The sequence below is a fragment of the Mobula hypostoma genome, chromosome 4 (assembly GCF_963921235.1).
Source record: "Mobula hypostoma chromosome 4, sMobHyp1.1, whole genome shotgun sequence".
Classification (NCBI taxonomy): Eukaryota; Metazoa; Chordata; class Chondrichthyes; order Myliobatiformes; family Myliobatidae; genus Mobula; species Mobula hypostoma.
This window is the reverse complement of record NC_086100.1, coordinates 4,717,475-4,741,603: the sequence shown is the minus strand read 5'-3', so window position 1 is coordinate 4,741,603 and position 24,129 is coordinate 4,717,475. Positions and strand designations below refer to the sequence as shown.

The following is a 24,129-nucleotide window of genomic DNA, read 5'->3' as shown; positions in this document are numbered from 1 at the left end:
AGTCTGGGAGCGTTAATATTAGCGTTCATATTGTTTGTCAAAGATTTCTATCGTGGAATTGATAGCTTTGTGGACAAGTTTGCGGATGATACGAAGATAGGTGGAGGGATGGTTAGAGCTGAGGAGGTAATGTGTTTGCAGCAGAACTTAGACAAATGGGTGTATGGCAAATAAGTGGCAGATGGGATGCAGAGCTGGGAAGCTATTGATAATGCATTTCATCGAAAGAAACTGTAGCGTAGACTATTATCTAAATGGGAAGAAAATACAATTAGCAGAGGTGAAAAGGGGTTTAGAAATCCTCATGCAAGACTCCCAGAAAGTTAATTTACAGCTTTAGTCTGTGGTAAAGAAGGGAAATGCAATGTTGTCATTTATTTCAAGAGAATAGAATTTTAAAGCCAGGAGACAATGTTGAGGCTTTACAATATACTGGTCAAAACGCACTTGGATTATTTTCAACACGTTTGAGCCCGATGTCTCAGAAATGGTGTGTTGTCATTGGAGAGAGTTCAGAGGAGATTCCGGGAATGAAAGTGTTAACATAGGTGGATCGTTTGACGGCTTTGGACCTGTATTCACTAGATTTTAGAAAAAATGCAGGGAGATTTCATTGCAAACCACTGAATGATGAATGGGGTAGATAAGTTGTATATGGGGAGGATGTCTCCTGTGCTGCTGCTATGGATGGCGGCTGGGGGAGTGGAAATTAGATTACTGCCAGAAGAGTCACCACTCCCTTCGCTTTTCTGACTTCCAGCCACATTAACTGTAGTTGATCCCTTCACGACCTGCTCCTTATCTGCAGCTATGACACCATGACTGAGTAGAATTGCCACTTTCCACCTCCTTCATATATGCCCTTGTAAGCAGTGGAGCCTGTGTAATGGCCGCATTATTTTAGTTAGAGCTGCTGGCCAAGCTGTTATTTCAGCATACTTGTTTTGGAAATTCCACTAAAGAAAGTAAATATATTTCAACCTATCAATTGGAGTATACTAACCCTAACCCTAACCCTCTAATAACTGCCTATACTTCCTAAACACAAAACAATCTGCAGATGCTGGAATCAAAGCAACAGAGACAACACGCTGGAGGAACTCAGCAGGTCGGGCAGCATCCGTGCAAAAGATCGGTCGTAAGCCCGACCTGCTGAGTTCCTCCAGCGTGTTGTGAGTTTTGCCTATACTTCCTCACAGTCGTTGTGCACTTTGCGTCGACCTTTACACCCAAATTACATCATCGACTTGACATCCTGGTCCCTAACCCCCTGCCAACACGATTTTAACTGTCCCAAGCCTGCTCACAAGGATGTTACACCATTGAGCTCAGATGTAACCCGTCCTTTTGGTACAGATCACACATTCCCCATAATATATCTACAATGATCCACATATATGATGCATTGTTCCTTTCTTTCAAGATTGTCACCATGTCGTGGTGGAGAAGCGTGTGTGGTCCTGAGATCCCGAGTGCGATGCCGTCCGGAGCTATGCTCCGTGTAGGGTTACCCACGGTGGGAAGGTCGAGGGTGAGGTCCCTGACAAAGATCAATCCAACCAAGACCTCAACGTTGGAAGTGGCGGACGAAGTTACTTCTAAATCAACGGCTCTGAAGGCGGATAAAGGCTGCAACGGATCTATCAGTTCCAATCGTCGTGGTTTCCATGCCATTGGATCAGTCGGTTGTTTTTTGGGGTATCCTGTGCTTCTTGGAGTGCAACATCAAGTACTGTACACGTTAAACAAATACACGCACAGGCGTCTTCGCTCTGTTCAGAACGAAGACCATCACCTCGAGCTCGAGGGATAGCCACGACGATGACGGATTGCAAAAGCCATTCCAAAAACACAGGAAAGTACAGACCAGTTAATTTGACTTAAATAGGTGAAATATTATTGGATTTGATTCTCAAGGATGTGTTTTCGGGGTACTTTGAAGCCTTTTCCTTCAAGGAAAATCTTGCCTGGCAAATCTATTGGAATTCGCTGCAGACATAGCAAGCAGGGTAAACATCCGAAAATCGTACTCGCGTTTCAGAAGGCCTTTGACACGATGCCACATATGAGGTTGCTAATAAAGTAAGAGACCATGGCATAAAGGAAATATATTAGCATGGATAAAACATTGACTGAATTGCAAGAGTCAAATATTGGGAATAAAAAAAGTTGGTTGTCGGTGAGTAATTATGTTTCACAGAGGTCTGCGTTGGGTTTTCTTCATTTTACATTGCATTCAATTGCTTGAATGAAGGATTCGATGGCGTTTTGACAAAGCTTGCGGATCAGACGAAGATAGTTTGAGGGGCAGCTGGTTTTGCGGGAGCAGAAAGGCTACAGAAGGACTTAGGCACGTCAGAATAATGAGCTATGAATTTGCAAAAGGGACACAGCGAAGGAAAGTGCATGGTCATACACTTGGGCAGAACGAATAAATGCACGTATTATTTTCTAAATGGAGAGAAAATTCAAATACCTGTTGTGTAAATGGACTTGTGAGTCCTCATGCAGTATTCTCTAAAGGTTAATTTGCATTTTTAGACCGTGGCGAGGAAGACAATTGAGATATTAATTTCAAGATAAATAGAATTGACACTCAATTATGTCAAGTCAAGCTTTATAATGCAGAGGTGAGGCGTCGTTTGGAAAATTGTGAAAAGTTCTGGTCCTCTATGTAATAAGACCATTTCAGGGTCCAAAAGCGTTTGCTGAAAATGATTCCGGGGAATGAAAAGATTGTCTTATAAAGCGGCCTCTACTAATTGGAAATCAGAGATATGAGGGATGACCTGATTGAAACCTGTCGAATGTTGAAAGGCCTCGATAACGTGGATGTGGAGGGATGTCTCCTCTGGTGAGAAGTCATGTGGAGGTCATGTCACTAAGTATATTTAAGGATGAGGGTGATAAATTCTCGATTCATCAAGAAGAGGCGGAGCTGCTTTATGATGGCGCTAAAAGGAACTCCTTTGCTTCCAACTTCGGAAACAGCTTCATTTCTATCTTTGATATCTCTTTAACCCTTTCAAGGTTCTTCTGTGGACCCTCACGTGGAGTTATATTTTGACTTTTGCTCCATGCGGGTATGGCACCAGCTCCCAGGGCCTCATGACCAGCTGATTTTTTTTTTCGATATGCCAGGGACGCGGCCTAGAAGTCTTCCGCACGTTCAGGGTGCCGGATTGTCGTGGCTCTGGAGGCGGGCGGATTCGAGGCTGGTTCCCCCGACTGCTGCGTCATGGGAGAAGCAGGACGATCGGAAACAGCATTTCAACACCATTAATCAGCGACGTGTTTTGTTATGTACCGCCTCTCGCTGTGAAACGGGGACACCTCCTTTACCCATATTAGGGAGGGAGAGAGCCTGTAGTGTGTCGAATACTGACTGAAAGTGTCGGATTTGGGGTACTGCAAATCTGTGTCTTTATTAATGCTTGCTGCACTTTCAGTGCTCGGTGTGGGCGCCGATGTGTTTATTTTTGTTTCCCTCTTGTGGGAGGGGTGTCGTTGCCTTGCTACTTCTTGTGTGTGGATGGCGGAGTTGGTGGGGGGTGGGTGTCGAGGGGATTCTAACAGTTAACTGTCATTGATTTCGTGGATTGCATAGATTTCTCTGAAATTAAATGCACCTATCGAAACCATTGAAAAGTATTGCACGAAGGGATAAGGGGAGAAGGAAAGAGATGGGAGCTGAGAAGGAAAAGAGATCAACCACGATGAAAATATGTTGCAGACTCGATGGGGCATATGCCACACATTAATCAAATCTATGCTAACATTCTTACCCTCATGGCTGGAGGCACCGGTGAGAATACAGAGATTACGACCTTTAGTTCCTTGTATTTATGGATACAGGAAGGTTTTAATGTCAGACCACTGGGAAAATGCTCTCTTCTTTGCAAAGAAACTCGACGGGTGAACTACTGCAATGTCCCTCCTGATGGGTCCAGAGTGCCATTTACCTCACTTAAGGGCATTAGTACGAGAATCGTTTCTACCCTTCTGTATAACCATTTTAAAGGTAACAGAATAATTTTCCATCGACCCAAAGTGCTTGATCACAGATACCTCCACCACTTGTTCAATTTTATTGTTTTGGAAATTGTTAAATGTTATACAATAATAAACAGAGCTTTCCTGAGCACATTTCACAAATTCTGCACTATACAAACACTTGCTTTTCAAAAACATGATTATGAAATTTACTGCAGTTAACGATTTAAATTCAGGTTTACGTTCATGGTTAACAGTCATTCAGCCATACACTCGAATACGGCCAAAAGAAACAGCGTTCCGCCGGGGCCAGGGTGCAAATCAGAGTGCTAATAGTCACATCCAGCTCAAAGCACATATAGCACATCAAATAACGTAAGCGTTAAATTCAATTTAAAGCCGTTTTACATTTTGCATCACTAGTATCTGCCAAACCGTTGAGAAGTTTTGCTTTGTTTTCCACTTCCGGAAGGATCACACTTCAAATCACAGAGGGGCTTGAATTCCATGTACAACATGACATTAAATGAATTATAAAACATACATGGAAATTGCACGGTGGTTGCAAATGACCATAAAATGTTTGATCTGAATGATTGTAATTCACATTTCTTCAAGCGCATTATTGAATACCGTCATGTTCTTCTCCGAATTTTTCGTTAAGCGACGAAGGGGATTCTGAAAAGTGAAAGACAATTCCTGAGTGCATTGCAGAAATGCTGCCACAACACATTAAATAAAGTGAAGTTAACTGCCAATAATCAAACCCTTCAGTATCCATTCGGCTCGTTGTCAACGAAGAATTTCTCACTATCTCCAGAGATCTGAACAGTACACATGTTGAAAATAGGAAACAACCACAGAGAAAACTTCTAATCGTGAGCAGGTTAAGTAGCAATGTCCGACACAGGAACAAAGTTAACGTTACCATAAGACCATAAGACATGAGAACAGAATTAAGACATTCATAGAAACATAGAAACATAGAACCATAGAAAATAGGTGCAGGAGTAGGACATTCGGCCATTCGAGTCCGCACCGCCATTCAGAATGATCATGGCTGATCATCCAACTCAGAACCCTGTACCAGCCTAAATTCCATACCCACTGTTCCCTTTAGCCACAAGGGCCATATCTAACTCCCTCTTAAATATACCCAATGAACTGGCCTCAAATGTTTCCTGTGTCATAGAATTCCAGAGATTCAGCTCTGTCTGTGTGAAGAAGTTGTTTTTCCTAATCTCGGTCCTAAAAGGCATCCGCTTTATTCTCAAACTGTGACCCCTTGTCCTGAACTTCAATTCGCCAATCAAGTCTTCTCTGCCTGTCTAATGCCGATAAAACAGCACCATTATACACCATTATATCTTTGTTCTTATATACATATCCTTTCACGAATGTTCACATTACATTTGTCTTCCTCACCACAGACCCAACCTTTTAGATTAACCTTTACGGAATCCCGCACATGCCTGCAAAATCTCTTTGCAAATCTGAATTGTCGAACTTTATTTCTGTTAGAAAATAGATAAGTATGTAGTCCTTCGGGTAAGTTATTTAATCGCTCAGTAGACCCTAGACACTAGAATACTACCGCACAGTACAGGCCCTTCGGCCCTCGATGTTGTGCCGACCCATATATTCCTTAAAAAAAGTACTAAACCCTCACTACCCCGTAACCCTCTATTTTTCTTTCATCCATGTGCCTGTCCAAGAGGCTCTTAAATACCCCTAATGGTTTAGCCTCCACCACCACCTCTGACAAGTCATTCCAGGCACCCACAACTCTCTGTGTAAAAGACCTAAAACTGTAAACTTTAAAAATACAATGCTTCATCCCATTTTCAGCATCAGGACGTGACTCTCAAGCCCATTCCGAATTATGTTTTACAACGTAATGTTGAGCCTTGGCGTTGTATCGCACTCGTCCTGCTGTGAAATCATGAACAAACTTCTGCTCTCAAACCTCTGCAATGGAGGTTCCCAAGCCCGGCTGCGAAAAAAGGAGGGTTGGGCATTGGTTTAGCAAACACATCCTGAAAATGCCTGGAGCTGGAGAAACGTCAAGAGAAACTACAAAGTCCTTATACCTGGACAAGAAAGGATCTATATCGAGAGGGATACATCTGGGGATTGCCTGAAAGACTGTTCCAGGACTGAGATCTCGCAAACTTTGTCAGCAGCCTCTGTCCCAGCGGAGTTGATGGGCTTAGTTAAACAAGCTGCTCCCAAGAATGTTCCCAAGTAATTTCAGAACAGGATTGCACATTAACTGAAGGGAAACTACAGTGCTGACAGTACGGTTCATCAGTAGCTTTAATATTTGGTGATATAATTGCTGTCTCAGGGATTTTCTTTCGGAATAACTTTGGCAACATAAATCAATTGATTTATGAGCAATCGCTGCATAATGTTCCTGAAAGATATTACTGTTGAGGGTGGAGTTATTCAAACAAAGGAAGTCCTATTACATCGATGGTGTCGGCAGTCTACATCATTGTTAGAGTAGCTCATATACAGGCAAATAGAATGTATCCATTTTACTCATGATTCATATATTTGTCAGTCTACTTATAGTCACACTTGTAGTCACACTGCATATCTGTAAATCAGTATGTAGAGTCTAACTAAAGGAGGGACAATGCTAAACCTGATTTTGGAAATGAGGCCAATCTGGCGAGTAACCATTCAGTAGGAGACAATACATGGGGAAATGCCCAACATAACGTTTAACGTAGCCATGGAAAAGGTCGCCAACGACCTTGCCTGAGATCCTTAAACGAGATCAAGCAAACTACAAAATGATAAAGCAAGAACTGGAGAGAGTTAATTGAGAGCAGCTATTTTAGGGCAAGTCTATATCGCAGATGTGGAAGGTGCTTAAAGACAAGCTGCACTGACAGCAGTGAGAGCGAACGACAGGATGGAAAGGTAAAGGAACCTCGGATAACGAGAGAGCTGGTATGTTAAGTCAATCACATAAAGAAAACTAAAATAAAATCGATCCATCAAGATAATAAAGAAAATGGGTTCTATGGTTTCATACATTACTTCTCCGTCTTTTTGTATTTTATGGATATCTAGTGAAGACAATTCTTAGAGTTGTGTCTACTTACATTTTTTGATAATAAAATGAACCTTGGATTCTTTGAATATTGGAAATAACTAATGAAAAGGATTCGGAAATCCTTCAAGAGTCATGAAATGACATTGAGAAGCAGATTTGAAGAGAAACTTAACACATTTTATATATAAAGCAAGAACAAACTGGGGAGCGAGTATTAGAGTAGCAAATTTGTAAGGAGATAGCAGATATTTGTAGTAAACACAAGGTTGTGATTGTGGGAGTTTTTTTTTGTAGCAATACATTGAGGTATCAACGAGAGAAGGGGCAGTGTTGGATGTTGGATCTCCTGTTAGGGATTGAGATAAGTCAGGTGACAGAGGTAAGTATTGGGCAGCACTTCGGGTCCAGTGATCATAATGCTATTAGTTTCAATGTAAATATGGAGGAGGATAGGACTGGATCCAGGGTGAAAATTTCCATTGGAGAAAGGCTAACTTTGAGCAGATGTGAAAGGGTATAGAAGGAGTGGATTGGGGCAATTTGCTTTATGGAATGTATGTAATAGAGAAATGAAGGTCATTTAAACGTGAGATTTTGAGGGTATAGATTCTTTATTGTTTTGTTGGGTTGAAAGGAAAGATTAAAAGTTTGAGAGAACCATGGTTTTCACGGGATATTGGAAACTTGGTTCGGAAAAAGAGAGAGATCTACAATAAATATAGCCAGCATGGAGTAAATGAGGTGATCGAGAAGTATAAAGAATGGAAAATAATCTTAATAAAGATATAGGATAAGCTAACAGAAGATATGAGGTTGCTTTGGCAAGTAAGGTGAAGATAAATCTCAAGGGTTTCCAGTTACATTAATATCAAAAGGACATTGAGGGATAACATTGGTCCCTTAAAGAATCAGAGTGGACAGCTATGTGCGGAGCCAAAAGAGATGGGGGCGATTTTGAACAGTTTGTTTTCTTCGGTATTCACTAAGAAGAAGGATATTGAATTGTGTAAGGTAAGGGAAACAGGCAGGGAAGTTATGGAAACTATGAAGATTAAAGAAGAGGAAGTACTGGCGCTTTTAAGTAATATATAATTAGCTAAGTCTCCGGGTCCTGACAGGATATTCCCTCGAACATCCAGGGTATTTAGTATAGAACTAGAAGGGGCTCTGACAGAAATATTTCAAATGTCATTATGAACGGTGATGGTGCCGGAGGACTGGCGTATTGCTCATTTGGTTCCATTGTTTAAAAAGGGTTTTAAGAGTAAACCTAGCAGTTATCGGCTTGTGAGTTTGACGTCAGTGGTGGGTAAATTAATGGACAGTATTCTTAGAGATGGTATATGTAATTATCCGGATAGACAGGGTCTGAATAGGAACAGTCAACATGGGTTTGTACGTGGAAGATCATGTTTGACAAATCTTATTGAATTTTTTGAAGAGGTTACTAGGAAAGTTGACAAGGGTAAGCAGTGGATGTTGTCTATATGGACTTCAGTAAGGCCTTTGACAAGGTTCCACACGGAAGGTTCGTTAGGATGGTTCAATCGTTAGGTATTAATGTTTACGTAGTAAAATGGATTCAGCAGTGGCTGGATGGGAGACGCCAGAGAGTAGTGGTGGATAACTGTTTGTCAGATTGGAGGCTGGTGACTATGGTGTGTCTCAGGGATCTGTGCTGGGTCCAATGTTGTTTGTCATATACATTAATGATCTGGATGATGGGGTTGTAAATTGGATTAGTAACTATGCAGATGATTCTAAGGGAGGTGGCTTAGTGGATAATGAAGTAGATTTTCAAAGCTTGCAGAGAGATTTAGGCCACTTCGGAGAGTAGGCTGAAAGATGGCAGAAGTTGTTTTTTTTATCGCTGATAAGTGTGAGGTGCTACATTTTTGCAGGACAAATCAAAATAGGACATACAGGGTAAAAGGTAGGGCACTGAGTGTTGCAGTAGAACAGAGATATCTAGGAATAATGGTGCATATTTCCCTGAAGGTGGAATCTCATGTGGATAGGGTGGTGAAGAAAGCTTTTGGTGTGCTGGCCTTTATAAATCGGATCATTGTGTACAGGAGTTGGGATGTAGTGTAAAATCGTACAAGGCATTGGTGAGGCCAGATTTGGAGTATTGTGTCCAGTTCTGCTCACCAAATTATCGGAAAGATGTCAACAATATAGAGACATAGAAAACCATAGAAAAACCATAGAAACTACAGCACAGAAACAGGCCTTTTGGCCCTTCTTGGCTGGGCCGAACCATTTTCTGCCTAGTCCCAGTGACCTGCACACGGACCATATCCCTCCATACACCTCCCATCCATGTATCTGTCCAATGTATTCTTAAATGTTAAAAAAGAACCCACAGATTGAACGAGTTAGGTCTTCATTCTTTGGAGCGTAGGAGGTTGAGGGAGCCTTGATAGAGGTATCTAAAATTATGAAGGGGATAGATAGAGTTGACTTGGATAGGCTTTTCCCATTGAGATTCTGGGAGATTCAAACAAGAGGACATGAGTTGTGAGTTAAGGGGCAAATGTTTAGGGGAAACACGAGAGGGAGCTTCTTTACTCTGAGAGTGGTAGCTCTGTGAAACGTGCTTCGAGTAGAAGTGGTAGAGGCAGGTTCGATTTTGTAACTTAAAAGAAAAAAAAAATCGATAGGGATATGGCCAGGAATGGAATGGAGGGTTACGAGCTAGGTGCAGCTAGATGGGACTAAGTGAGATTCAGCGTTCGGCACGGACTAGAAGCGCTGAGAAGGCCTGTTTCCTTGCTGTATTTGTTTTATAGTTGTGTATAGCATAGGGTTACCAGGGAGAGGTTTGAACCTCTTCAAGGATACAGGATGAAATATGTACTTGGATGTGGAGGATGTGTAACTGACTGCGCGTTGGTATCAACAAAGGAGAAGGACGTGAAAGATAAGGGTTTCTAATATGCTATAGCATTTGGATAAAAAGGGTGACCTATTATTGGATCTATTGAAGAAGATGAAGGTAGATAAGTTCCACCAAGCACGGTGGGAGATATACCACATATTAAGAGAGTTACGATGTCCAAGGTTTTCATGTCCTACCTGGAGCAAATGATGTCGCAGCAAACTGAAATTACTTAATGTTCTGTTACACAACATATGAATAACCTTGGAAACCATAGACCTGTTACTTTCACGTTAGTTGCAGGGAGGATATTCGAGAACATTCATAGTGATAGGATTTATCAACACAGACTAATTAAGAAGAGCATCATTACTTACTGCTGGAGAGGCTGTGTCTTATTTGACTCAGATTTCCGCGTAGGCAAAGGTAATAGACGAAGACAGATATGAGGAAGATGTCTGTAAAGGATTTATTGTGAGGTGTTTGACTATGTCTTACAACTTGGGCTAAACCGGAAGAATAAAATGTACAGGACCAATAGTGATTTGTCTGTTTGGAATCGGAGAGGTTTGCCCACAGATGTAGAGAAAAAGGGTATAGTGCTGTTTGAGACATTTATGCTAGAGGTCTAATCAATACTTTAATTACTTTGGCACAACATCGTGAACCAGAAGTTCGACTGTTCCATGTTCCATGGCCCGTTCAGTTGACTACGGCTAATGTTAATGGGATATGTAGAGATTATGCCGCCGTTGAACGTACATATTTTGTTTTTACCGTCTTTCTTCCAAGACTAGGTTAATATCACGAGACATTTCTAGAAGCCTCTTTGTTATGCAACCTCCAAAGAAAGCAGATATAGTTTCTTATGTCATATCTTTACATCTATCACCCACTGTAATGAGTTACTTTTGTGTTTGAGGAAAGTAATTGCATTTCAAAGTTTACGGTAAAGCATCAGATATAAAAGCCTCAATAACCGTAATAGTTAATACGTATATCTTTGAAAGAAAACGTGACCGAATTGTGTGCATGCTAACGAGAGTTGCGTGCAGAAACGTCAGTATGTCCATTGAGAAATTCCTGATGAAACTGTTTCGATTTGAAATATTGTCTCAGCTTTTTTTGTTGTCTCTGTTGTTCTTTGTTTTTCTAGGAATTGCCAAATGATTAGATTTCCAGATATTTCCATACTTCAATTAGTAGTAGACTCGATGGGCAGAAAGGCTAAAATCTGCTCCAGTGCGTTATGGTATTCTCATTGAAATTTCCTCAATCTGCATTTGATTGATTCTATTTTAATTATTTTCGTTGCTGTGTGTTGTAATATCCCTGCGTTTGATTCTAAGACCATGACTTATTTCGCTCTATTCTGATGAGACCACTGAGGGGTAAAGTTTTATCAAACTTACCTTCCACGTCTTCATTTTTGTAGTCATGCAGATCACCGTCCGGATGAAATTCTAATTTATCTGCTGAGCTGATGGATTGCGCATTTACTGATGAAAGAAAAACCTGGACTTAATATAAAACCATTCACTCACATTGAAAGATAACTGATGCATTCTGTTCAAAAACAATTACCGACTCCAGGCCCAGTCTCTTGAATGGCGATCTCCTCATAAAACGGCTCACCAAACTTTTGTGTAGAACGCCGTGACTTCCTATCGCCTGAAATAACAAAAAAGGAAATTTATCCGGTGAAGAAAACGGGAGGGGGTGGGCGGTGTGGGCGAGAGAGAGTGAGAGAGAGAGAGAGAGAAAGAGAGAGAGAGAGAGAGAGAGAGAGAGGTGTGGGAAGCAGAGAGAGAGAGGGTGTGGGACAGAGAGAGAGGGAGGGAGGGCGCGCGCGGGACAGGGAGAGAGAGAGAGGCCAAACGCGTACTCGTGCATGCACGCATAGTTACTTATCTATCAAATATACATGACTTATAATATACTTATAAGGTAGTGAGTAGTGGCTCCATATGTTACTACTACAGAGCGTGACGACCCAGCCTTACACGAGTCCCGGGCTCAGCTGGCTCCGGCTGACAGTACTCGGTATGGGCCCCTATCCAGGGTTACGGATCTTCGGAAGAAAAGAAGGCTAAGGAGTAAACCCTGCACTAATCCGGAGTGGAGCGGCTAAGGCGGTTGGATGACGTATCACGTCACCTTCCGGCAGCTACTGCAGCCTAGCTGACGCCAAATGTACTGCTTCGTATTCCTTTGGACCACATCCGAGAGGCCGAGAGGGGGATCTTGATGTCTAGGCAGCCCGGGATCTCCATATTCATCGCCCAGACGGGCGCATCCATTGTCCACTTAGAGAGACGGAGCCATTACATTATTACATATATTACTTAATTAACATCTCCTATTTTATCCATTTATTAAAATATCCCAGAAACATTCTTCGCAACCCTCCTTCGTGTGATAGAATTAAAAATAGAACCGGCAATATCGTCTGTGCCTTCATCAAATTCATCTGCATAAGTTCCAAAGTCCAGTGAACCAACAATGCTTACATCATCTCAACCGCACTGAAATATTTGTCTGTACTAACTGCTCTCTGATAATCAGACAGTCAGCAACATACAGCAGTATTCAGAATTGTCTGATAAGCATTGTGCAAGCGGATTAGTGTATTCTGTCTATACGAAGGGTCTCGGCCTGAAACGTCGACTGCACCTCTTCCTATAGATACTGCCTGGCCTGCTGCGTTCACCAGCAACTTTTATGTGTGTTGCTTGAATTTCCAGCATCTGCAGAATTCCTGTTGTTGACGATAAGGAGTGGCTTGTTGGAGGCATACAAAATGACAGGAGGCATAGAACAAGTGGATATAATGAATATTTGTTCCAGGGCGGAAATTGAAAATACGAGGGAGCATAATTTTAAGGTGACTGGAGGGAAGTATAGGGCATACGTTTTTTTTTTATCACACAGAGCGGCGAGTGATGCGTCTTGACAAGGGTGGTGTTGGAGGCAGAATATTAAGATAAGAAAAATGGAGTGCTCTATGGCGGGATGGGTATATCGAAATTAGAGTAAGTTAAATTGTCGGCAGACAGCGGACGCAGATAGGCCTGTACTGCGCCGTAATGCTATGAGTTCAGTAATAATGCCATTCCAATTCCCAGATTGAGTTTCGTTCAGCAACAGCCTCCGCGTTACTTCCATATGCTGTTTCTTCCGTCCGTCCAGCGAGCAGATAAGCCTGACAGCATCATTTCACCTTGCATACGCTGCATTCAGCAGTACCCTTCAAGCTGCGTTGTGGCGCCAACTTATATTTTCTAGCTCATCTCACCAAGGGAAAATACGTTTACAATCCACGCCTAAATAATCGAGACCTGAGTATCCTAGACAGCCAGTTAGAGTGTATTTATGCGTTTATGCAATCTGAATTCATGGAACCTACCATATAGCTAAGAATCAACATGACGAATGTTAAATTAGTTCATATTCAATCATGAAGGCTTATGAGAATAGATTTACCAACCATTCTGGAACTGTCTTCGTTTGCTTTTGATCAGGTAGAGAGAAACGATGACCAGAAGAGAACCAAGAATGAAAGGGATGGCGTAGAAGAAGGCTCTCAGATTACTAAGAGGAGGAGTATGTGGCTGGTGATCTGAAAGAAAGACGTTAAACAAATCTAAATACATTTTGTCAGGAGCAACACGGAAGCGCATAGCGTCACAAACCTTGGTTCAATTCCACTGCTGCCTGAAAGGAGATTGCATATACAACCCCGACAGCGTGTTTTTTCTCCGACTTTCCAACGATGTCGGGGTTATTCGGTGAATTGGTCACCTGACTGTAATCGGCGGCGCGGTCTTACTGGGCCAGAAATGCCTGTGACCGTGCTGTATCTCCGAGTAAATGAATTTTAAAACATGCCTTTCATCAAATCACGGATTCAGCTATCAGAGCAGAGAAAAATTGTCAGCCTTCATTAAGTGAAATTTCCATGCGTTTGTCAGGGTTTTATTTTAATTCTGAACATTATAATGTTAAACGTAAACTGAAAATTACTGCTCAGTGCACATGAAGACATATAAATACTAATCTCACCCAGGCATTTTTCGGGAAGTTCCAAGTCGTGTGAAGATTTCAAGTCGAACACCAGCGGCGTTTGAGGGATGCAAATAGAGTGTGAATTTTTTTAAGAGGTAAGGAGATGGAAAGCTGGATTGTAAGCATGGGCTTCAGGGGAAATAAATGCTCCAAGAAAATGACAGACATACAGACCAAGACACATTATGTAGAACGGCACCAGCAGCTGAGGACTCGGACAAGCAATGATGGAAAGGTAAATTTTGTGATACCCATTCAAAGATATCAAGGTTTCTTCTAGGGTTGTGTTAACAGATTGAGATATGACGAGCAAATAAGTGGAATTGACGAAAAGTAGAAGCATAATTTGATTACTGACCAGAACATATCACACCGACGGTTTCTTTGTGCCCACAGTCATGACGATGCAATGTAGAAAATTGGCAATCCCACAGAAAATTCTCACTCCCTTTGCATTTGACCTCGTCCATCCAAATAGTGCCGTTTCCAAGGGGGAATAGCATCCCCCCGAAAACCAGGACTGGATCCCCACACTTTAATTGGCGACAGACGACAGCAGCATCGAGTCTGTCCCATGAATCATCACAGACCGTTCCCCACGTCCCATTGAAGAAAACTTCAAGTCTTCCAGAGCAATTATCGATCCCCGCCACGAGCCGCAGGTCTGAAACAAAAGATGCACGAGTTCTTATTTGAGAATTAACTTGTATTGGAATTCCTATGTACCCACTTCTCCCTCTCAACTTCTAGAGATGAGTCATCTGTTTAATGTTTTGGGATGTTAATTGTTCGTGGATGCAATTGGACAGTAAAGTTGAAGAACAACACGTTCGATAGAATATGTTGATCTACTCTGATGTTGTCAATATTTTCATTGAAAACAAATATACATACAGGTATTTAATATCCTATATGGCCCTGACACGTTGGAATTACAATTTGGCAAAAGATGTACCAGGATTTGTAATGGCGTCATTATACTTTGCATTGAACGCTGAAGTTTTTTTGGACATCTGAGCCATACGGCTGTAACGTCTCGCACACCATTTTCTGTCCTTCAGCAGTTAAACTTTCCGATACTCTCCAAATTTAGAATATCTCGAACCTTTGATTACAAAGCGTTCAGCAAGAATGTTCTATCGTTTTTTTGCTAAAGCAGCGAATTGGCCTACATTGTACTTAAATATTCTCTTGCACTGACGCGACAAGAAATGAAGTGAGAGCGGAAAAGGGAAATTGAGGGAGGTAAAATCTTCATCCTTCTCAGACAAGGAGCAGAGAAAACGCCTTAAAACAAGAAGCATTAAAAAAAGAACAAATTTACACTCGTTGAAAAATTTGAATAATGAAAATATCAGTAATTACCGGAGGTTTTTGGAAATGGGTTGATTATCTTCTCCTTCTTGACCTTCCTAATTTGCGGTTTCGATGGCCATACTTCTGTAAAACATTTAATTCAAAATTTCAGTGAAATGTTCCCAATGCAGATCCTTACGTTTATAGATAAATAATAAATATATATATATATAACATTGTCAGAGTGCAGAAAACTTTGTCAATTATGCTGCAGTATTGAGGCTATGAGTAAAAGGGAAAGGGTGAATAAGGTAACACTCACACGCTGGAGGAACTCAGCAGGTCGGGTGGCATCCGTGGAAAAGATCGGTGGAGGTTCCGGCCCGAAACGTCTATTGTACATTTCCGCGTTGCTGTCCGACCTGCTGAGTTCCTCCAGAGTGTTGATTTGACCACAGCATCTGCAGGTTATTTTGGGTAAATAAGGTAGGACGTTATACCCTAGAACGTACAAGAATGAGGTGAAATTTTTTAGAGATAACTGCCATTATGAGTCGCTCAGACAGGATCCATTCAAAAAGGCTTTTTCCACTCAGGCACAAGTAGTTTAGAACAACAGCTCATAGTTTAAGGGTAAATGGTGAAGTCTTTAACGGAAACATGATGGGATATTTCTTCACTCAGAGTGTGGAACGACTAATCTGTGGAACTGTGGGAAAGGGTTTATTTCAACGTTTAAGAGAAATTTGGACAGGTCCGTGGATGGGAGGGAAATGAAGAGCATTGATCCGGATACGAGCCGATGGGGCTAGGAAGATTAATAGTTGGGCACGGGTAGGTGGGCCGAAAGGCCTGTTTCTCAGTGTGTGACGCTATGACGATATAATTACCTGAACAAATGATCCCAACATCCTCCTCATGTTTGCAGTTGTGCTGGCCCCATGATGAAGATGGGCATTGCCATAAAAGTGAGTCGCCCAACCGACATCTCACATCATCCAGCCAGATCGGTCCAGCCCCTTCTCCAAATGCGGCGCTGTTTTCTATAAATTTTGCCGAGCCGCAGTTGAGCTGGGAGCAAACGACTTGTGCATTCTCCATGCCAAACGAATCAGAGCAAACTGTTCCCCATGTTCCGTTAAAGAAAACCTCAAGTCTGCCCTGGCAGGGATTCTTTCCATTTGCCAACCTTATCTCCCTGTGATCTGAAGATCAAAGAACAAACCAGATTCTTGATTATAGCTTCATGTTAATAATTAATTGTGATGTGGGCATATGGTGATCAGGGATGTGCAGCACCTGTGATGATGGGGATTGTGGTGTCCAAACTCCCCTTTGGACACTTAACTTTCACCAATGACTCGAAATAACTGTTTGCATGCGACACCGGCCACACATTGGTGCACCGCTTCAACAGAAAAGCTAAACCAGGCGAGGGGTACGGCGGGACCCGTTTCGCACTGAGATGTTCACATGCCTGCGCTAGCATGAGAAGACAGCTCCGGCAGAGTGGACGTAACGGTTCTACAGCGAGATCCAACGGACAGGAAGGTTGAATAGTTTGATTCAAAACCAGTGTATTATGCCTGAGCAATGGGACGAGGAAGGATTTGGCTCTTGTAGACTGGGAAAACAAGCTATATTTTGAGATGGTTAAGGAACAATGGAAATTTTTCAAAGAGATTGCTAACGGTGCTCAACAAAAGTATATTCTACTCAAAACAAGGACAGTAAGGGTGGGGAGAGCAAGCCTTGGATAAAAACGGAAGGCAACATTGCATTCGGAGTTTCTCCGGTTAGCGGACGAGGGTTAGACACGCAAATAACTCCCCACCGGTCACACCCTTTTCACACTGCGAGAGCCACTGATCGATCCTCCAAAAACCCACCTTTTCTGTGGGCACAACAAAGCTCATTCAGTGTCTAACGCCATGTGACTGTTGGTCTATCAGCTGACCGTCTATTTATCTCACCATGCTGAAACCCAGCTGTCCATCAAGCAGCTTATCCCTTCTCTCTCTCTATAAGAACACAGTGTTCTTGTATGCCAGTGTTCTTGAAAAGCGTAAACATTCTGCAAAGAACCCATAACACCATTTCAAAGCAGATTTCGCCTCTCTCTCTCTCTCTTAATAACAAGGTGTCTGGTGTTGAACAACTGTCTCTCTATCATTTCAAATGCACAGTTCATTGGGGTAATTCAGGATCCCCTCTCACTGATGATATCATATTGATGGAAAAGCAAATTGTGCACAGGGTGCAGAGAATCCGCAAAGACCCATAGATAGCTAAAGTGAGTGGGCAAGGGCCGGAAGATGGCGTATATTGTTGGAAAATGCGAGGACATCCACTTGAAAAGCGGAAGAGCAGATTATTATTGAAGTGGTAACATATTGCAGCACGCTGTTGTGCAGAGGGGCTTATGAGGACTTGTGCATGAATCTCAAAAGGTTGGTTTGCAGGTACAGCTGGTTATGTAGAAAATAATGTAATGTTCGCCTTCGTTGCCAGAGAGATTGAATTCAAGAGCACGAAGGTTATGGTGCAAATGCACAGCGTATGGGGAGGTCACACCTGGAGTACTGCGTGCAGTTTTGGTCTCTATACTTGAGGACAGGCATACTGGATGCGGAGGTGATAAACAGTAGGTTCAGCAGGCTGATTCCAGAGATGAGGGAGTTTGGCAATGAAGAGAGATTGAGGCGCCTTGGACTGTACTCTCTGGAATTCAGAAGAACAGATCTGATAGAAATATATAAAGTTATGAAAGAGATAGATAACATAGACACAGAGAAGTTGTTTCCTCTGGCAGATGATCCTAAAACTAAGGGATATAGTCTCAAAATTCTGGCGAGTAGATTTAGGACGGAGATGAGGAGAGACTGCTTTTCTCAGAGAGTGATGAATCTGGGGAATTATTCGCCCACTGCAGCCGTGGAGGCTACCTCATGAAGTGTATTTAGACAGGTTGGACAGGTCTCTGCACAGCAGGGGAATTCAGGTTGCTCGGAAAATTGCAGATAGGTGGGAATGAATCCATGGCTCAGAAACATAGAAAAGTAGAAAACGTACAGCCCAATACAGGGCTTTCGGCCCACAACGTTGTGCCGAACATGTTCCTACCTTAGAAATTACCAGCGTCACCCATAGCCCTCTAAGCCCCATGTACCTATTCAAAAGTCTCTTAAAAGACCCTATCGGAACCGCCTCTACCACTGCTGCCGGCAGCCCATTCCACGCACACACCACTCTCTGCGTAAAAAAAAAACATACCCCTGACATCTCTTCTGTACCTCCTCCCCAGCACCTTAAACCTGTGTCCTCTTGTGCAACCATTTGGTGGGAAGAAGCCAATGTCGGTCCAGCCGATCAACGCTTCTCATCTCCTTTTCAACTCTAAATGGTCACTTCTAATCCTCCATCGTCCTAGGGATAAAAGACCCGAATTCACAGTGTCGCCTAACCAGAGATTTATAGAGCTGCATGTTTACCTCACGACTCTTAAACTCTATCCCTGGACTTAAGAAAGCTAAATCACCATAAGCCACGGCAACCGCGTGTCGGCTACTGAGCCTGGCGCTGTTGTGCAGAAGAGAAGGAGGAAGAAGAGGAATGCGGTAATCATAGTCAGGCGAACAGGCAAGAGATTCTGTGGGCCTTATAGAGATACCTGCATGGTGTGCTGCCTCCCAGGTGCCAGGATATGGGATGTCTCGGATCGGGTCCAGAATATTCTGAAGGGAGAGGGCGAGCAGCCAGTTGTCTTGGTACATGTTGGTACCAATAACATAGATAGGGAAAGGAGGAGGTCCTGAAGAAAGATTTCCGCGAGTTAGGAAGGAAGCTGAGCAGCAGGACCTCCAGGGTAGTGATCTCGGTATTGCTACCTGTGCCACGTGCTAGCAAGGGGAAGAATAGTAGCATCAGACAGATGCATGCGTGACTGAGAGACTGGTGCAGGGGACTGGTCTTCAGAATCTTAGATCTTTGGGATCACTTCTTGGGGAAGTATGACCTGTTCAAAAAGCACAGGTTACTCCTGAAACCGAAAGGGACCCGTATCCTGTCGGGAAGGTTTAATAGAGCTGTTAGGGATGGTTAAACTAATTTGGAAGGGGGATGGTAACCGGAATGACAGAGCAGAGGAGGGGGGAAACAGAAATAAATCCCAGACAGTGAGCAGTAAAGATGTCAGGAAGGACAGGCAGGTGATGGAGCAAATTTGTACGCATTGGGGTGAGTTGCTGTGCTATGAAGTTGCAGTGCAATCTAAGAAAAAATACCAAATACCGGCCTTAAGGTGTTACACATAAATTCACACAGCGTAAGGAATAAAGTGGATGATCTTGTCGTACAGCTACGGATTGACAGGTATGACATTGTGGCCATCAATGAGACCTAGCTATAGGATGCATGTCTCTGACAGCTGAACGTCAAAGGATACACGTTGTAGCAGAAGGATAGAGAGGTAGGCTGAAGGGATGGCGTGCCTTCATTGGTAAGAAATGATATTAAATCGTTAGAAAGAGGTGACATAGGATTGGAAGGTGCAGGATCTTTATGTGTTGTGCTGAGAAATCGCAGGGGTAAACGGACCCTGATGGCAGTTATATGCAGGCTCCCTAACTGCTGCAGTGATGTGGACTACAAATTACTATAGGAAATAGATAAAGCTTGTCAGAAGGGAAGTTTAATGATAATTGTGGGGGATGTTAACATGCGAGTGGATTGGGAAAATATGGTCGGGGCTGGATCTCAAGGAAGAGAATTTGTAGAATGTCTACGAGATGGCTTTTTGGAACATCTTGTTGTTGAGCCCACTAGGGGATCGACTGTACTGGATTGGGTATTGTGTAATGAACCGGAGGTGATTAGATAGATTAAGGTGAAGGAACGCATAGGAAGCAGTGATCATAACATGATTGACTTCACTGTGAAATTTGAGAGAGAGAAAACGAAATCTGATGTGTCGGTATTTCAGTGGAGTAAAGGAAATTACAGTGGCATGAGAGAGGAACTAGCCAAAGTTGACTGGAAAGCGACACTAGCGGGAAGGACGGCAGAGCAGCAGTGGCTGCAGTTCATGCGAGTTATGTGGAAGGTGCAAGACAAATGTATTCCAAAAAAAAGAAGAAACTTTCGAATGGAAAAAGAATGGCTGACAGGTGAAGTCAAAGCCAAAGATAAATCAAAGGAGAGGGCATACAAGGAGGCAAAAATTAGTGGGAAGACAGAGGATCGGGAAGTTTTTTAAAAGCTTACAAAAGGAAACTCAGAAGGCCATGAAGAGGGAAAAGATAAACTATGAAAGGAAAGTAGCAAATAATATCAAAGAGGATACTAAAGGCTTTTACAAGTATATAAAGACTAAAAGACAAGTGAGAGCAGATGTACAACCGATAGAAAATGATGCTGGAGAAATTGTAATCGGAGTTAATCCGCTGGCGGAGGAACTGAACGAGTATTTTGCATCAGTCTTTACCGAGGAAGACAACAGCAGTATATAGGACACTCAAGTGTGACAGGGAAGAGAAATGTGTGCAGTCACAACTATGACACAGAAAGTGCTCAGGATGCTGAATTGTCTAAGGGTAAATAAATCGGCCAGACCAGATGGAATGGACCCTTGCGTTCTGAAGGAAGTAACTGTGGAGATTGCGGAGGCATTAGCAATGATCTTTCAAAAGTCAATAGATTCTGGCATGGTTCCGGAGGACTGGAAGATTGCAAATGTCACTCCGCTATTCAAAAACGGGCAAGGAAACAAAAAGGAAAGTATAGACCAGTTAGCTTGACATCAGAGGTTGGGAAGTTGTTGGAGTCGATTGTCAAGCATGAGGTTACGGAGTACCTGGGGGCATATGACAAGATAGGTAGAACTCAGCCTGGTGACCTTAAAGGAAAATCCTGCCTGACAAACTAATTAGAATTATTTGAGGAAATTACAAGTAGGCTAGACCAGGGAGATGCAGTGGATGCTGTATATTTGGATTTTCAGAAGGCCTTTGACAAGGTGCCGCACATGAGGCTGCTAAACAAAATCGGAGACCATGAAATTACTGAAAAGTTACATACGTGGATAGAGCATTCGCTGATTGGCAGGAAACAGAGAGTGGGAATAAAATAATCCTATTCTGGTTGGTTGCCGGTTACCAGTGGTGTTCCACAGCGCTCTGTGTTGGGGCCGCTTCTTTTAACGTTGTACATCAAGGATTTGGATTATCAATTCGATGGCTTTGTGGCTGAGTTTGCGGATGATACAAAGATAGGTGGAGGGGCCGGTAGTGCTGAGGAAACAGAGAGTCTGCAGAGAGATTTGGATAGATTGGAAGAATGGGCAAAGAAATAACAAATGAAATACAATGTTGCAAAGTGTATGGTTATGCGCTTTGGCAGAATAAATAAACGGGCAGACTATTATTTAAATAGGGAGAGAATTCAAAGTTCTGAGATGCAACGGGACTTGGCGGGTCCTCGTGCAGGATACCCTGAAGGTTAACGTCCAGGTTCAGTCGGTGGTGAAGAAGGCGAATACAATGTTGGCATTCATTTCTAGAGGAATAGAATATAGGAGCAGGGATTTGATGTTGAGGCTATATAAGGCACGAATAAGAGCTCACTTGGGGTACTGTGGCAGTTTTGGGCTCTTTATTTAAGAAGTGATGTGCTGACGTTTGAGAGGGTTCGGAAAAGAATCACGAGAATGATTCAGGGAATGAGAGGTTTAACATATGAGGAACATTTTTCCGCTCTTGGACTATATTCCTTGGAGTTTAGAAGAATGAGAGGGGACATCATAGAAACATCTCGAATGTTAAAAGGCATGGACGGAGTGGATGCAGCAAAATTGATTCCCCTGGTGAGGCAACCTAGTACGAGAGGGCATGACTTAAGGATTGAAGGCAGAGATTGATGGGTATCTGAGTAGCCACAGCATCAGAGGACATGGTGAGAAGGCGGGGGAGTGGGACTATGGGAGACTGGATCAGCTCATGATAAAATGGCGGAGCAGAGTCGATGGGCCGAACGGCCGACTTCTGGCCCTTTACCTTATGTTGCTGTGGTCTTAAATACCGTATCTACTTGTGAGGAAACTTTCAGGGATGTGCACATGTACCCCAAGATCCCTCTTGCTACTCCACACTACCAAATATCCTGCCATTTACATTGCATTCTGCCTTGTAGTTTGTCCTTCGAAAGTGTACCACCTCACAGTTCTCCGCGTTGAACTCTTTCTGCTACATCTTAGCCCAGTTCTGCATCCTATCAATGTCTCTGTGCAATCATCGACAATCCTCTACACTATCCACAACACCACCAACCTTTGTGTCGTCTGCATACTTGTCAGCCAACTCTTCTACACCCAATTCGAGGTCTTTAATAAAAATCACGAAAAGTAGAGGTCCCAGAACAGATCGCTTTGGGACCCCACGATTCAGACCCCTCCAATCCGAATGTACTCCCTCCACCACGATCCTCTGCTTTCTGCAGGCAAGCCAATTCTGAATGCACCTGACCAAACCTCCCTGGATCACATGCCTTCTGACTTTCTGGATAATCATACTGTCATAAGGGGGGCCCTGGTAGCGGACCCAAGTGCAAGACACAGACTGGACCCAAGTGCAAGACACAGACACTGAAGTACTATGGACAGGGCTAGGATACAGGATGAGGGCTAGAACATGAACAGGGAAACCGGGAACCCGGAACAGGACTGGGCAAGAGAGCTAGGAGCCCGGGTATAGACTCCGAGCCACAGACTTGAGGCGACGCTTGAGACCGGAAACTTGAGGCGAGCTTTGAGATCAGAGATTTGAGGCGAGGCTTGATACTGAAGGCTTGGGGCGAGGCTCGACGCTTGGGGACTTGAAGCTCCTCCTGGGACCTCTACTTTTCGTGATTTTTATTAAAGACCTCGAAATGGGTGTAGAAGAGTTGGCTGACAAGTATGCAGACGACACAAAGGTTGGTACTCCTCCCAAGGGAGGCAAGGGACAGGAAGGGACAGAACCACCGTAGATAACAGCAAGACGGCTGTCTTATCGACGGAGGAAACGGTCAGGAAGGGAACTAGTATTGGGTGGCTCCAAGACAAGACTACAGGCGAAGGAAAGCGAGAGTTACCGGCAAGACAAAGCAGGGCTTCAGGCGAGGAAACACAGGCAGGGGAAGGGATACAAGGATTAAGGACAAGGGCAATCCAGCAGCCACGGCTTGGTCTCTGGAGGTATTTATGCAGCCAGTCCCAAAGAAAATCAGCTGCTTCAATTAGTGCTCAACAGGAACAGAAACAGGGTAGACAGAAAAACATGGAGCTAGGATCGATGGACAGGACTGTGAACCGGAATGCAGACAACATGGACCGGGCCATGACACGCATCCGTGTGGAACCTTTTCAAATGCGTTACTAAAATCCATGTAAATCACATCCACTGCACTATCCTCATCTATCCGCCTGGTCATTTTCAAAAGAACTCTATCAGGCTTGTTAGACACGATCTGTCCTTCACAAGGCCATGCTGACTGTCCCTGATCAGACCATGATTCTCTAAGTGCCCATAGATCCTATGTCTAAGAATATTTCCCCACAAATTTCACAACAGATGTAAGGCTCACTGGTCTATAATTATCCAGACTATCTCTACTAGCTTTTTTGAACAAGGGGACAACATTCCCCTACCTCCGATCATCCTGCACCATTCTCGTGGACAACGAGGACATAAAGATCCTAGCCAAAGGCTCAGCAATCTCTTCCCTCGGCTTGTGGAGCAGCCTGGGGAATATTCCATCAGGCCCCAGGGTTATATCCGCCTTAATGTATTTAACA

The 24,129-nt window shown here is 43.2% G+C and overlaps 1 protein-coding gene across 1 annotated transcript; it reads right to left on the bottom strand.

Moving 5' to 3' along the window:
- Positions 1 to 4,356: 4,356 nt before the first annotated feature.
- Positions 4,357 to 14,488, bottom strand: LOC134345098 (antigen WC1.1-like). The gene is made up of 5 exons (XM_063045257.1): positions 14,365 to 14,488; positions 13,429 to 13,560; positions 11,526 to 11,612; positions 11,354 to 11,440; positions 4,357 to 4,671 (listed from the first exon to the last, which is right to left on the bottom strand). Exons 1-5 carry the CDS (start codon positions 14,474 to 14,476, stop codon positions 4,616 to 4,618), a joined length of 474 nt encoding a protein of 157 aa, XP_062901327.1. The 5' UTR covers positions 14,477 to 14,488; the 3' UTR covers positions 4,357 to 4,615.
- Between the last annotated feature and the right edge of the window lie 9,641 nt (positions 14,489 to 24,129).